General features: G+C 38.2%; 1 protein-coding gene across 7 annotated transcripts in view; it reads right to left on the bottom strand.

Moving 5' to 3' along the window:
• Rngtt (RNA guanylyltransferase and 5'-phosphatase) overlaps positions 1 to 16,758 on the bottom strand; it is a 214,470-nt gene that overhangs the window by 148,118 nt on the left and 49,594 nt on the right. For all 7 annotated transcript variants that reach the window (XR_006069341.2, XR_013049046.1, XR_013049045.1 and 4 more), the window contains 3 exons: positions 14,027 to 14,162; positions 7,005 to 7,076; positions 1,558 to 1,722 (listed from right to left, as the gene is read on the bottom strand). Coding sequence is in view for 4 of the 7 variants with exons in the window: in XM_006975303.4 (XP_006975365.1) it covers positions 1,558 to 1,722; positions 7,005 to 7,076; positions 14,027 to 14,162 (373 nt within the window). In the remaining 3 variants the exon portion in view is untranslated. The remainder of the gene's footprint in view (positions 1 to 1,557; positions 1,723 to 7,004; positions 7,077 to 14,026; positions 14,163 to 16,758) is intronic.

Raw genomic sequence — 16,758 nt, 5'->3', positions numbered from 1 at the left:
GATCCCCACAAAATGGAAGCTTGGGTTTACCTGGATATTAATTTTTAATGTTTTTTATTCCCTAAGTCTAACTCTAGCTCCAGTTAAGTTCATCTTCTTTGTCTATATGCTAAATGTTCCTCTAACCAGTAATCAACTGTCACGGGTAAATTATCTTTCCTGCTCACCACAAAACTATATTACTATCTTCTCTAAAAATTAATGATTTGTTTACCACTGTATAAGAATTAAAATTAAACTGTGTCATTAAAGTTTAGCCATTAACATTTATAAATAGGTTTCATTAACATTTATAAATAGGTTTTACATTATCTTTTTTTTTTAAGCTTTATTTATTATGTATACAACATGTATGACTGCAGGCCAGAAGAGGGCACCAGATCTCATTACGGATGGTTGTGAACCACCATGTGGTTGCTGGGAATTGAACTCAGGACCCTCTGGAAAAGCAGTCAGTGCTCTTAACCTCTGAGCCATCTCTCCAGCCCTACATTATCTTTCTTTAATGTACATTATTACAATTATATTTATAAAAATCTGGCAAATCTCAACTGAAAAGATAGAAAATCTGAGCAATTTCCATAGGAAACACAGTTTTTTTTTTTTTTTTGGTTTTTTTTTTTTTTTTTTTTTTTTTTTTTTGGTTTTTCAAGACAGGGTTTCTCTGTGTAGCTTTGCGCCTTTCCTGGGACTCACTTGGTAGTCCAGGCTGGCCTCGAACTCACAGAGATCCGCCTGCCTCTGCCTCCCGAGTGCTGGGATTAAAGGCGTGCACCACCACCGCCCGGCTGGAAACACAGTTTTATGATTGTCAAATAGTCAGGATCCAGAATTATGTAGAAACAAACCTGTATGCAGTCTGTGACATAGTATCTAATTGAGGTAACTGAGGTGTGCAATACCATTCCATGGGGCGGGAGGGGGGGTCCCAAATGAATAAAAAACAACAAACAAGGTTGGGTGGTAAAAAAGGGAAGAATAGATCTGGGAGGGATTGCGAATGGGAGTGAGTATGATCAAAATACATTGTAAAAAAAACTCCCAAAGAGCTCAAAAAATTAAAAATTAGACACACATATGCAAAAATTTAAGAAACTCTACCAAAACACTAAAAATCTCAAATTGACTAGGAGATACATATATGAATCTAAATCCTGAGCAGCTCATCACACCTTCACTGTCTTGGCTGTATTACATTAAACAAAATGAAGAGGCTGTTAATAGAGCCAGGTTGAGTCCTCTCTTCCTTTTCTTCTTCCTCTTCCTCTCCTTTCTTTTTCCTTGTCTTTCTTTTTTTCTCCTTTCCTCTTCCCAGTTCATTCTAAATGACTCATTGTCAGCTGTAGCTTTTTTTTTTTTAATGAGAATATGGACCAATGATCATTAATCATGAACTATTCCAAGAAACAGGGAAGCAGCGTGATGTTGTGTCCACACAGAGAACATGGCTAAGAGGAGACCCTGAGCATCACCCTGGGAAAGACAGTCATCCATGTTCCTCTCAAAAGCTGAGCAATGGAACTTGAATTACCAACTAAAAAAATAAATAAACTTTACCTTTCTTGAAATATTGATGTCAAAAAATTGTTTAGGTCTCACACTAAATGGTTCCTGTGTTTTGTCAATGAGCCCAGTCTTCATTTTTTCATGTCGTGGACTTATGATTTCACGTTCAATACACTGCAGGCGAATATTAAAATCACAATCTCCAACAGGTTGTGCCTAAATGAGAGAACATTCTTTTTTAATTTGAACACTAACAACTATATTATCAGCATAACTGTCAAGGTTGCAACACTATACACAATACTATGCACTATACAAATAGCAATCTTTGGAGATGTCTAGTTAAGAGCTTGCACACAATAGATGTCCATCCCAGTAACAATAGAATAGACTAACAATAGCTATTTTTAAATTGTAATTACATATGGCAGCAAGAGAAAATGTCATATATCTATTATAAGCTGGCCCAGATTTCAAATTGAATTAATATATTAATATAACTACTATATTTTACTACTTAACTATATTACTAAAAACTAAAACCCAAATTTGGTAAAGTATAAGTACTCAAAATAAATAGCATAGTTACCTACTGTCATCAGACTTCATAGCATCAGTAAGAAGACATTTATTGTACAGATACATCCTCAATCTAAAAACTAATAATAAGTTTACATATGTTCATGTCCTATCCAGCCACATGGTGTATACAAACAGAGAAACACATCCCCTGGTTGACAGTAACTGTCTAAGATAGTAAGTACAGACTTAACAACTCCTGAAAACTTCTGATACCATCACTACCTTCTGGTTCCTCTTCTCCAATGTCTATTACCCAATCTAATGTTTCACAGAGCGCCAGCACATGCTTCAGGATGTCTTTCAGCTTTGGAAGGATGACAACTTTTACACTCAACTAAGAACATGGAGTGAAAACAAACTTAGCAGGAGCTAGGTACAATTTCTAAGATGTTCTCTACAAAAAGGCACAACGGCCGGGCAGTGGTGGCACACGCCTTTAATCCCAGTGCTCAGAAGGCAGAGCCAGGCGGATCTCTGTGAGTTCGAGGCCTGGTCTATAGAGTGAGTTCTAGGACAGCCAAGGCTGTTATATAGAGAAACCCTGTCTCAAAAAAAAACAAAAAAAAAAAAAAGAAAAAGAAAGAAAAACGACTCATAAAGGATATTTACTGAGGAAAAGTTAATGAACAAGGACAAAGTCCATGTTGGACCCTCTCTATACAATACCCACCACGGTTGAAAACCTAAAGTGATAGGCTTGCATATTAACCTATTAGGAATACTCAGATACCTGTAAAAGTAGCAAGGCACAAACAAGCCTTTTTTATTTTAATGAAGATCTTAAAGTAGTCTAAATCTTCTACTAAAATACATATTATGTGACCAAAACAGAACAGAGGCAGATCACTGTCACTCCCACAAAGACTACAGTACAGGAAGCACTGGGCAGCCAGATGCAGAAGCATTGAGAGCAGACAGCAAGACGCACTCAATGCAGTGTGCTGTACTCCTTTCCATCAGTTACTCCTCACTTCCAAGCACTGCCCACAATGGCAATGGAGTTCTTTAAAAGGAGTAAAAATATTATCCCACCATCACCATACCTGAAATCCTTAAGTGACAGTCTGTTACACTAAAATCTAAGTTTAAACACCATAGTCAAGTAACCTGCCACCCTATCACCAATGTACTGTATGACCCACTCCTCAGCACACATCAAGTAAGGCAACAACCATCTAATGTTCCTGACTCCATCCTTCAAGGACTCAACAAGAGCCAGGGAAGGATGAAGTGCTCCCATCCCTCCAGCTCCACTCTACCTCTTACAAACCTTCTTGTACTACTTAGAGCACTACCATGCTGTTTCTGTTTCTTTACTTTTTTTTTTAGACAAGGTCTCACTGTGTAGCTTTGGCTGGCCAAGAACCTGCTATAAAAAACAGACTGGCTCTGTCATTCAAGTGCTAGGTTTAAAGGTATAAGCCACCATGCCCAGCCATATTTCTTTACTTTTCTATTCACCTCTACAGATAAGCAGTCTGCAAGTTGATTTTGATATTAAATCCAATCTAAACATATATCCTAACAAATGTAAACAATATATGCCATTAACACTAACAATTTGTATGCAGGTACAACTGTATAGTATAAGGCAAACCAAATAGAATAAATGCATTAAAATAATTTTCCTCAGCCGGGCGTGGTGGCGCACGCCTTTAATCCCAGCACTCGGGAGGCAGAGCCAGGAGGATCTTTGTGAGTTCGAGGCCAGCCTGGGCTACCAAGTGAGCTCCAGGAAAGGCGCAAAGCTACGCAGAGAAACCCTGTCTCGAAAAACCAAAAAAAAAAAAAAAAAAAAAAAAAAAAATAATTTTCCTCTGTTGCTCTCAAATTCCAATGAACTGCTATAGAAATGGCATGAAGAGAAGAAATCAGAAATCAGTCTTATTTATCTTTATATTCAATAACTATAGAACCTAGCATATATAAGATGATCACTTAAATTCTTTCTGAGGAAAATAATAAAGAAAAGAACTAAAAGTATTTTAATTAAGACTGTGGCTTTCTAACCAGTAACTTGAGCCAAATTAACTTGCTGACATTACAAATCACCCAGCATCAGGTATTTGGGGGCTAGCAATATAAATTAAGACTAATAAAGCAGTGCAAGTTCTATAGTGGTTAAATAATAAAACATACAAGCATCCGAGCAGTAGATATGTGAAAAATAGGTGGCTTTAAATCATGAGGTACAGTAACAGACATACAACTAATGTTTACTAAATGAGCAACTGTTTAGGTGAAAAGCATAACTAAACCATTTATAGGCTAAAGAATAGATGAATTTCTTAAACAAGACTCCAAGCACATTTTTTGAGAAGGTCTTCACATTAACTATATATCACTTGTTTGTGTCCATAGACACTGACTGAGAAACAACACTGTTTGCTACACACAGAACCAAAGAAAGGACTCACTTTCAAAAGGAATAATCCAACACATTTCTAAAAAAAAAGATGAACAACCTAACAGAAAACCTAGGTGAAAGAACTAAGAAGATTTTAGTTCTTTCACAGACAAACACACATACATTAAACACACACACACACACACACACACACACACACACACACACTACTCTGCTGAATACATCCCAACAGTAAGAATTTTGTCCTAGAGAAACTTACATTATGTATACAAGAAAAAACTTGAGAATAAAAGCAAACAAAAGAAACCCCACTGTATATCAAAAGAAATGATCAATTCTATTATAGAGCACAATGTCTAGCAAAAATTCAAGTGAACTAGTTAACTCTTCACACATTAACCAGTAAATTTCAAGAACATAATGGAAAAAATAAAAATTAAAAAAAGATCACAGATTATATAGCTAACTCTAGAAACCTTGCAAATGTATGCTATGAATATACACAGAGGTGGGTAAAGTGTTTAAAAACATATATGGAGCAATAAACATTAAATTCACAGAAGGGGGATCTTAAGAGGAAAGAGACCTAAGAACAGGATGATCAGTCCACATAAGTTTGCTCTTGGATTTATAACTAATTATTTCTTACCAAAAAAAAAGTATAGAGCTGGACTCAGTAGATAAGATGCATGCACCCACATGAAAAAGCAAGGCAGGGCACTAACATAGCCTGTGACCCTGACACTGGAGGAAGCAAATCCCAGGGCTCTCTGGCCAGCCTGCCTAGCCAGAACAAGGAGCCCTACATTCATTGAGAGACTGTCTCAAAAAATAAGGTGGAGAGAAGCAGAAGACACCTTACAAGGACCTCTGGCCTCCACACAGGCATGCACAGGCAAGCAAGGGAGTGTATATACACATATACACACACACACACACACACACACACACACACACACACACACACACACACACGCAGACACACAAAAAATACAGAAAAATTATTAAGATTTAACAAATCTGGAACCAGGGAAATGGTTCATTAATAAAAGTACCAGCTACCAAGCCTAATCACCTGAATTTGATTCCCTGGCCCCACATGGTGGAAGCAGAAAACCATTTCCTAAAAGTTGTCCTTGAGCCTCTACATGTAAGGTATGGCATGCACTCACATACACATAAAATAAATGAATAAATGTTAACAGTCATATTGTTCTGTGCATTTCTGCATGATATAATATTTCTCTTTTTTTTTAAGCATTTGAAGCTATTAGTTCAAAGAGAGTTCCTAAGCCAAGAAAAACTAACTGTGGTGGTTTGAATGAGAATGGCCTTCCATAGGCTCATATATTTGAATGCTTAGTCATCCCAGAGTGGAACTGTCTGAAAAGGATTCGGAGGTATAGGCTTGCTGGAAGTGTGTTACTAGGGGTGGGCTTTGAGGTTTCAAAGCCCATGCCAGGCCCAGGCTCTGTCTTCTTCTGTCTCCCCCTCTCTGTGTGTCTCTTCCCTACTTCTCTCTCCTTTTCCCTTTCCCACGGTCTGCTCCCACCATGATGACAATGGACCAAACCTCTGAAACTGTAAACAAGCTCCCAATCAAATGCTTTCCCTTTTAAGAGTTGCCTTGTTATAGTGTCTTCACAGCAATTTATCACATATTAAAGTGCAGCTCAAAATCAGAGTTAAAGGAAGATGGTATTTCTCCATTCAACAAGGAAACAAGGCCACTCCCCTGGCCTGTGGGTCTAGTTGTAGATGAGAAACATCATTTGCTGATAGGTGGTAAGAGTCACCAGTTTTGCAGAGTACTAGTTTTAAGGACTATAGACAGCAATAAAAAATAACAAATGGTTGGAGAAATGAAATGGCTCATTGGTAAAAAGCACTTGTTGCTCTTGCAGAGGACCCAGGTTTAGTGCTCAGCATCCAGTTCCAGGGAATCTGATGCCCTCTTCTGGCCTCCATGAGCACTGCAAACAAGTGGAGCTCATTCATTCAGGCAAAACACTCACGCACAGAAAATAAAAATAAATAAATCTGTAAATTCAACCAAAAATTTAAATTATAATACATTGAAAATATTCAGAAAAAAATTCCCGTTAGTAACTGATACTAATGTAATCCTGAATTTTAATACTACAGTTCAAGTAAAATATATTCCCCCTAAAGTTGGCTTTTTAAATACTACACATCTTCAAATCTTAAATGCTTTAATTCCAAAATCATAAAATAAGTAAATGAATCTATAACCTTTATTTTTTCAAGACAGGATCTTGTGAGGTGACCTCACACTCCTGATCCTCCTTGTCCTTTCCCTCAAGCTGTGTCACCATATGTGACACATTCTTTAAAATTTTTTTGTTTATTAAAAACATTTGTAATTTTTTTAATGGAAGTGTAGCTCAATAGTAGAGCACTTGCTTAACATATGTGAATCCATGAATTCAACTCAACCACAAAAAAAGTATTAATTAACATATATATAAACATACACATTATCTCAGTGACAATTCTAATAATTGTATAAATTATAAGAGGTACTTACATTGAATTTAATTATGTCATATATCAAGTATCTTGGAACAGCCTGTCCATTTACTTTGTCAATGATCATTTCCTTGGAAAAAAAAGATTAATTTTACTTTAATAGCAATTACTTTAATTTGATAGAATACAATACACAGAGAAAGAATATAAATCTTCAATATATGCCTTGATGAAACTTCAAAGGGAGCACACTTGTACTCACATCATATCAATGTAAGTTTTCAGCATGTCAAAAATCTTAACTATGTATTTATAATATATGGTGAAATAATCTCTGATGTTATCTCCTTGTGTTTTGTGTTGGGAGTGTGTAGATTTGTTTGAAGGCAGGTTCTTCCTATGTAGCCTCTGGCTAACCTACAGCTCATGAGATAGGCAAGGCTAGTCTGGAACTCTCAGAAATCCTCCTGCCTCAGCCTTCAAAGTGCTAAATTATAGATTTGCACCATCACAACCAGTTAAATGCTTTTTATAGTTGAATAGCTACAATACATTCTGCTTTATGTTTGTATTACTGGTAATATTTGAGAATAAATAACAAAATTTGAAATTCAGCATCATTTTGATAAATAATGTTTAATCATGACTGTTTAAAATTCTGTTATATGCTAATTACTTTAGTCTTATTACAGACTAAATTTCCTGTATTGCTTTTTAAATTCTCATCAAAGATCACTTCATTAAACTTTACCAATTTGTCCTGAGTAAAATTACTATTATGTTCCTAAATTTCTATTTGCCATATTTTGTAGGTAAAGAAATATATCCTAATAGGGCATAAAAGAACATCAATGTCCACATCCATTTAAAAAATTTGGGTTACCTTTGGATTTGGAATTTAAAAAACAATGTGCAAATGAAAATGTAAAAGAAATAGCAAACTACACTGGACTTTAACTGGAAAAAACAGATATGGTGATAGTAATTCTGGCCCAAGTAAACTGTCATGGACCAAATAGCTATTTAAAACCTCACAAGAGCAACCGGTTAGGTAAAGAAGAGGGCTCTCGGGGGCTCACGGATCTCCATGAGAAGAGGAAATAATGGATTTTACAGGTGGAATGGGGGCAGGTAGGGATGGACCTGGTAGGGATCAGATAGTGGGCTAGAATTTGGGGTGGTTTGGGGGCAGTGTGGGAGTCTTGTGCAGTAAGAACTTCCTGGAATCCACAAGAGTGACTCTAGTGAGGACTCCCAGAAATGGAGTTTTGTAATCATCTTTTGTACTCAGGCAAAACTTCCAGTGGTGAGCCTGGATTGCATTCAGTTGAGTTACTGGCCGAGGGGTTCCATGGAGATCCCTAAACAGCCCAAGATGATGCCAGGATAGAGAGCTGCTCTCCAAAAACTGACAGCAGTTGCTGAGGCCAAGATCCACACAGCTCATTGAGCTAGCACCTACATGGAGCCTTCACCCCTGTGTTCTAGTCTCTTTGGTGTGAGAAGGTACTCTATAGGCTACCAAAAGAGAAACCTGGACACCAACCCAGGCACAAAACCTTCAACCTACAATCTGTCCTGCCTGCAAGATGTGCTAGGGCAATGGTGGTACAGAATTTGTGAGAGTGGCCAACCAATGTCGGGTTTAACTTGTGGCTTAAGCCAAGAGAGGGAGCCATGCCCAACACTGTCTGGATGGCCAGGAACTAGAGACTGGATAGCCCAGAGTCCTTGGGGGCAGGGGGAGAATGACCCACAATAAAACAATTCCTAATGATATTCTACTACACTCATAGATCAATGCCTTGTCCAGTCATCAAAGAGGCTTCCTCCAACAGCAGATGGGAGCAGGTGCAGAAACCCACAGCCAAACATTATGTAGAGAGATAAATTAGAGGTCTCTATTGGGTCCCTCTCTTGGGGAAGAACAGAGGAAAGATTGTAGGAGTCAGAGGGGATGGAGGACACCAGGAGAAGATGAAGCTCTAAATCAATGAAGCAGGACTCATATGGGCTCACAGACACTAAGGCAGCAAACATAGGGCCTGCATAATTCTGCACCAGCTCCTCTGCGTATATGTATGACTATTAGCCTGATGTTTTTGTGGGACTCCTAACAGGGGGAATGAGTGTGTCTCTGACTCTTTTGTCTGCCCTTGGGACTCTTTTCCTCCTGAGTTGCCTTGTTTCAGCCTTGATATGAGAGCTTTTGCCTTGTCTTGTTGTATCTTGCTTTGTCCTGTTCGGCTGTCATCTCTTGGAGGCCTGTTCTTTTCTGAAGGGGAAATGGAGGAGAGGGCACACAACCCCTGGGGAGCTAGAAGTGCAGGGAGGGGGAACTGCAGTCAGGATGTGTTGTATGACAAAGAATCTATTTTCAATTAAAAAAAAAATTAGGCAATGGTGGCACAGGCCTTTAATACCAGCACTCAGGAGGCAGAGGCAGGAGGATCTCTGAGTTCAAGGCCACAGAGAAATCTTGTCTTGAAAAACCAAAAAATAAAAAAGAGAGAAAGACTTCACAAGAATCTATTACGTTGTTCTCAGTTATCCAAGTTTGAAGTGAAAATAAATAGTATTACCAAGTTAGATATTGCACATCTCATTCTGAGGCATTATTTCCTACATGAACTGGCCTCAGAATAACAGAAATCTCCATATATCCACTTTTCATTACGTGTATGTATACATGCACAGTTTAAGTATACATGTGTGGTGTGCCTGCTCCTGCTTGTGAAAGTCAGAAGAGGACATCAGGTGTCTTAGTCTCAGACTTAGTCACTTGAAATATGGTCTCTCACTGAACCTGTAGGTAGGTCAGCTGCCAGCAAGCAAGCCCCAGTGATCCTTCTGTCCCTGCCCTCCACAGCCCTATAGTTATAAGCACTCTGCCACAATTAGGTTCACATGGGTGTTTGGGATACAAACTCAGGTCCTCATTCCTTCATAGCAAGCACTCTTCCTCAATGAACCACCTCCCTAGCCCCCACATTTTCCATCTTTAATACAAACTCCTACATAAAGTAGATCCATTCCACATCATTAAATGGGATTCATTTCTCCTCCAAATGTCCACAGGACTTGTTTTGAATACATCTTAGAGCTACTGTTTTACTTAAGGGTACCCCCAATTGTTTCCAATCTTTCTCTATCCTTCCCAATAGTTTCCAGAGAGAGGAGACTTCCACACTCTAAGCAATGCCTGCACTCATAAGAGATACACAACAAATACTAGTTCAATATAAACTACCCCAACTATCAGAAAGACTCTTCTAATTTTAAAGTATTTCACCCTGCACTGCCCTGTGCTTATGTGGCACAAAGATCAACCATAAGGAACCATAGCAACCAAGAAAGTGAAAGGTCTGAAAATAAGCCTCACAGAATTCTTCAGAAGAAAATAACATAAGCTTACTGCCATCTAGACCAGCACATAGTATATAACACCTAGTGTATAACACAGCAATCTAGTCTAACTTTGTTATGTGTAGTTGGTTCACCCAAGAAAAAAACAAAGAAAGGAATAAAATCTCAGTGGCAAACATCAGAGCATCCAGGAGACTGGGTATACACTTGGCTTCTCCAGTCCCAAGATGTGCATTAAACTCACAGGATTAAGAGAATCTAAAACCATCACTAGAAGAACAAAGATTAATGGAAAAAGGAAGTGAATCAAGAAACAGCAGCGGTAGCCTGTTATGGTAGTACACACTAATCTCAGCACTTAGGCGACAGGCAGGGTCTCAGCTCTGAGGACAGCCTGAGCTACAGAGCAAGACCCTGTGAAAGGAAGGAAGGGAAGACTAGAAGAAAGAAGAAAGCAAGGAGATGTTATGGTAACAGTGGAATCTAGCACACAAAAACTTATACTTCCAACCAGAAAGGGTAAACAGAGTAGCTAAGTGTTTATTGAGGCAACAGCCTAGACATTTGAAAATAAGAAAACAGTACCTGCATATTACTGCTTCTATCAAGAGATATTTGGGCTGGATGAAATATTCAAATGTGTAAATAAAACACTAAAAGAAATATAAGTATTATGATCATCCTGTGGTGAATGGTGTCTTAAAATGTGGAAAAAGCCAAAGAGTAAGCATTAAGATCTTTATATTTGACCTACATATATTTAACCTTTTGTACAGTGCATGAAATGACAAAAAAAGAAACATAATTTTCAACATATGTAACAAAGTATGCCCCAGTAAGCAAGAAGACTTCATAAGCCAATATGAGAGAAATGAACACCCAGAAGAAAACTGTAGAAAAGATCTGAACAGGAGCTCTCGGAATCAAAATAGTAACTCACAAAGGAGTGAGAAGATGTTACGTCTCATAATGACCACGTAAACAAGGACTAAGTGCCAAACATTATCAAATCACCTTACAAACTTTCCTGATCCTTCCCATTTCACCACAGAGGGAAAAATGACTGAACTGTGTAAGGTCCCTCATGGAATAACTGATAAAGCCAGGAAGGCACTTGGAGTTAAGGTTTCGTTGCTATACATACTATTCCTTAAAACAGAGAAGTCATTCTGACCCTCTTTAAATGAGAAAATACCAAATCAAATTCCAGTGCTAACAGTGTATAATAATGCTTAGAGCTAAACTAGACAACCTGAGTGAATTCCATCTCCAAGTTGTCCTCGACTTCAACTCACAAGCCATGGAATGTACACACCTACACACACAAATAAAATGCAATAAAAATGTACTATTAGAAAAAAGGACTTTATCATAAAACTGTACAATTTTGAACACACAAGATATACATTTAAGTTATGCTTAGAAAAAAATCTAAAAAAAAAAAAAACTATACTGTCCACTTGGTCACTTATAAAGATACTTTTGGAGATTGCAATTCAGGACATCTAGAACCAGCTGTTGGAAGAGATGTTTGTTTTGCTTTACTGTATTTTATCTAGTTATATATGTGTGTGTATTTAATTATATTCATTTATGTGTGGGGAGGATTGTATGCATTCTATGGCATATGTGTGGAGATCAGAAGATAACTGCAGGTTTCAGGTCCCTCCAACCAGGTGGTCTTGAACTTATCAATCTCCGGACTCAACTTGTATGTGAGGGCTCATGTGCCAAGGTATGTGTGTGGAGATCAGAGGATAGCCATGTAAAGTAAGTTGTCTCCTTCTACCGTACATAGGTTCTGGGGATTGAACTCATGTCACCAGACCTGCACAGAAAGCACCTTTACCCACTTAGCAATCTTTCCCACCACTTAACTAATTTTTAACCCTATGATTTCTGCCATCAAAACACTTTGGAATGACTGAAGAGAAGATTCAGTGCTTAAGAGCACAGACTGTTCTTTCAGAAGACCCTAGGTTCGACCCCCAGCATACAACATGGTAGCTCATAATCACCTGTAACTCCAGTCTTGAGGAGTTAAAAACAGTTTGAAAATCCAAAATTACGGTATTTATACATATAGGTACACCATTCAGACATTTATATAAAACAACAAGTCCAAAACAAACTGCAAGTAGAAAATAACTTTAAAAACCATATATAACATTTAGTTCTATATGTAAATGAACAGATCAAGAAATGATCTACAAGTGCACATACTTGATCAGAGCACTCCTTTTTTCAGCCAAGCTAAAGGTTCTGTGAATATTCAAACTCTGAGACTAAATTAGGCCCCTAGCTTCCCTTAAGGTTCTAACAAACTCTGTTTAAGAATCTATAATCTAGCTAGGCAGTGATGATGCATTCCTTTAATCCCAGCACTCCAGGGGCAGAGGCAGGCAGATCTCTGAGATTGAGGCTAGCCTGGTCTACAGATCGAGTTCCAGAACAGCCCGGGCTACATAGAGAAACCTTGTCTCAGAAAAAAATCTACCCTCTAAACCCAGCTATGGTGATATACATGCATAATCCCACCACTTGCAGGAACAGAGAGTTCTTGAATTCAAGACAAGCCTAGACTACTAGACTATCTATATAAGAACCTTGATGTTATTGATATGAATGTGCTGTATTTTTCAACACAAAATACCTTGCACTGAGCAAAGTCTACAGTTACAGCCATCAAAATAGCAACATAAGTTATTTCAACATTAGAAGTTTCAGTGATTTTTTTTATTAGCTTTTTTTTTTTTTTGATTGTTTGGCTTGATTTGCTTTTGATTATTTTTTTTTTTAAGATTTATTTATTTATTATGTATACAGTATGTATGACTGCAGGCCAGAAGAGGGCACCAGATCTCATTACAGATGGTTGTGAGCCATCATGTGGTTGCTGGGAATTGAACTCAGGACCTCTGGAAGAACAGTCAGTGCTCTTAACCTCTGAGCCATCTCTCCAGCCCCTGATTTTATTTTATTTTTTTTAGATACAGTCTTACTATGAAGGCAGACTGGCCTGGAACTTAATACAAAACCCAGGCTGGCCTTGCACCGATACACTCCTGTCTCAGCTTTCCAAGTGCAGAGATTAAAAGTAGGTGCCACCATGCTCAGCTTTTACCACTTTTTGTTGGTCTACATTATTTTAATTTTTATTCAAAATTACCCGTTGTTCTCCCCCCGCCCCGCCCCAAGGACTGATTAAGGGAAAACTATTTACAAGGAAGAAAGTGAAAAAACACTTCATATTACTAAAAATAAATAACAACTACTTTTCAATAATAAAAACGAAGATTTTATTTTGTTCCCTTATGATTAATACCAGATTTATTTAACTCATTTCCCATATCATAACCAATTTTCTCTACTAAAGAAAATATCTGAAAAATGCTGTTTAGACTCAAAGATCAAGATTTGAGGCTTGTGTGCTTTGTTTCTGATGCAGGATGTCACTGTGTTAGCTCTTGATGGCACTGAATTTGCTGCAATTCTTCTGCTTCTGCCACCCCAGGGCTAGGACTATATAGTGTACTTACCATTCTCAGCTAGATCCATCTTTAAAAAGGAAGTTACTCACTATAAGTACAGGTAAGAAATAACATTCAACATTCAAATAAAAATTATATTTGTTTCTAAATTAGACATACTAACAATGACTGCACTATTTAATTTAAAAAAACACACACACACACATATAAATAAATTACTTACCCCATCCAAAAGGGTATTTGATAAATGCATGCGGAGATCTTTACGAAATGGAAATTCCAGGTTTGAAACATGAAACACTGAATTATCTCTGTCAATCATAAAAACTTCATTTGTGCCATCAATCAACATCATGTAACTGTAATAAAACATTAAAAGGGTAGTATTAACATATGGTATCAAGAACAAGGTCATTAGAACAGCTGAACTTGTTTTTCCTAAACTGACAACATTTTCATGGAATGATTACTACAGTCCCTCTCTTGATCATGAAAATTAAAACACCACTTTTTTTTTTATTTTACCTTCTATAGGAAACATAAAAATAGGGAAACCTGATTTTTATGAAGACAATGTGATGTCAGGAGTGTATATACGATGTCTAAGAAGAACTGTTTCTCTAATTTTGATTAATTTTGTATCAAAAAATTTCAAAGTTTATAAACACACAAACATATATACTGTATTTTATAAATTAGATATTATCTTTTCCATATCAAAGGTGAAAAAACACTGAGCTCAAATTATTCAATCCTATTTCTACCATACCAATTGCACAAGTTTTCTCTTTGAATCAATATTATAATATGCAAAATATCACAATATTAGAATTCTTCTCATTCATATGGGGAAATTTATGCACTTAATAAGGTAGTCATACTTCATAAATCAAGTTAAATGTATGGTGTCTGCATGTCAAGAATGGAGCTCCAGCCGGGCAGTGGTGGCACATGCCTTAATCCCAGCACTCGGGAAGCAGAGGCAGGGGGATCTCTGCAAGCTCGAGGCCAGTCTGGTCTACAAAGTGAGTTCCAGGACAGGCTCCAAAGCTACACAAAGAAACTCTGTTGCGGGGGGGGGGGGGGGGGGGGGGATGGAGCTCCAACCCAGACATGGAGTTTATACTTATAATCCCATGGCTCAGCCAGGCATAATGGCGCACACCTTTAATCCAGCACTCGGGAGGCAGAGGTAGGCAGATCTCTTGAGTTTGAGGCCAGCCTGGTCTATAGAGCAAGACAAAGTAAATAGCAAGACTATTGTCTTGAGGGAGAAGCGGGGGGAGGTGTTAAATTCATCTCTCTTTAAAAAACAAAAAATGGTGGGGAGCTGGGGAAACAATTCAGTAAAGTACTTGCTATGGAAGCATGAATACCTGAGTTTGATCTGTAGTACCTATGGTGACCTGAATAAGAACGTCACACATAGGCTCATGGTTAAATACTTGATCCCCAGTTAATGGAACTGTTTAGCAAGTATGAGAAGGTGTGGTCTTGTTGGAGGAGGTGTGTCATCGGGAGTGGGCTTCAAGGTTTCCAATGCTGTGCTATGCCCAGTGCTCTCTCTGCCACCCGCTTGAGGTTCGAGATGTAAGCTCTTAGGGGCTAGACACATGCCTCCTGTTTTGCATCATGGACTTTAATTCTGTGAAATAAACCCTTTCTTCCATAAGTTGCTTTGGTCTTTATTAGAGCAATGGAAAAGTAACTAATATAGTGCCCACATAAAAAAAACAGGTGTTATGGCACACACTAGTAATCCCAATGCTAGGAAGGCAGAAACAGGTGGAACCCTGGGGCTAACAACCCAGCCAAGCTAGCTCTGTCAGTGAGCCCCATGTCCCAGTGAGAGATCCTGTCTAAAAGAAAACAAAACAGAAAACTAACCCTCCACATGTGCACTCAAATAAAAACAGTGCTCAAATTTCACATCACATAAAAATAAAGCCCAGGAGGTAGAAGTAGAAGGATCAATAGTTGAAGGTTTCTCTGGGCTACATAGCAATATCCTGGCAAAAGCAAATAAAGTTCATCCAAGCTATTTGTGTTTGATGTCAGAAAGGGTAGAGCGAGAGAGTGCAGGTCAGTTGGTAGAGTGTTGGCCTGGCATACACAAAGCCCTAGCATGCAAACCCAGAATGGTGGCAAAGGATTGTAATCAGAGCACACAGAAGATGGAAGGAAGCAAGATGATCACAATAATAGAGGGAAACAATGACCCATCCAACCACCTACCCAAAGAATAGAGTGTGTCAGCAACAAGTAAAAGATGGAGGGGAAGCAAACTAAAATCAGGAGACAGAAGAGACATTGAATGAACAGATAGCAGCTAACATAGTAATTGTTTCCTGTGTGTGTCTAGTAAAGACAAGGAGAAATAGGAAAACTGATTAAAGTGCAAGAGGAACACAAACAACAAGATAAGGAGCAGCAGCAAACATCCAAGGGGCTCATATCTGAAGGCTACCATGGTACTCCTCGCTGTTCCTAAAGTACTTATTCCAACTGGCCCTGAGACAGATTGTTCAGGCCCTTCTTACATGTGGAAATAGCTGCTGCTCTAATAGACAAAAAGGGCAGAAACTCAGTTCCACTGAGGAAAAAAAAAAATCAATCGGCCTCAGTCTGGAGAGAAGAACTGATGGACCGAATACTACCCGGCAGGCTCAAGAGCAACAGAAAAAGTTAATACTCAAGGCTCTCTTGCAGATGCTTTGTAAAAGTAGTGATTCCAGCAGGCTCAAGAGCAACAGGAAGAGTTTATACTCAAGGCTCTCTTGCAGATGCCTTGTAAAAGTAGTGATTCCCGGCATATATAAAGAAACTGGGCTTCTTGCAAGACACAAGAAATGTTCTGGATTATATTCCAAAAGAAATTTAAATCAACACAAGAAAATGTCAAATGAAAAGCAATTATGACACTGTCTACGAATATGCTATAGAAGATACACAATC

The sequence above is a fragment of the Peromyscus maniculatus genome, chromosome 2 (assembly GCF_049852395.1).
Source record: "Peromyscus maniculatus bairdii isolate BWxNUB_F1_BW_parent chromosome 2, HU_Pman_BW_mat_3.1, whole genome shotgun sequence".
NCBI classification, from domain to species: domain Eukaryota; kingdom Metazoa; phylum Chordata; class Mammalia; order Rodentia; family Cricetidae; genus Peromyscus; species Peromyscus maniculatus.
The sequence above is the reverse complement of the archived record's forward strand: the minus strand, read 5'-3'. Positions and strand labels throughout refer to the sequence as shown.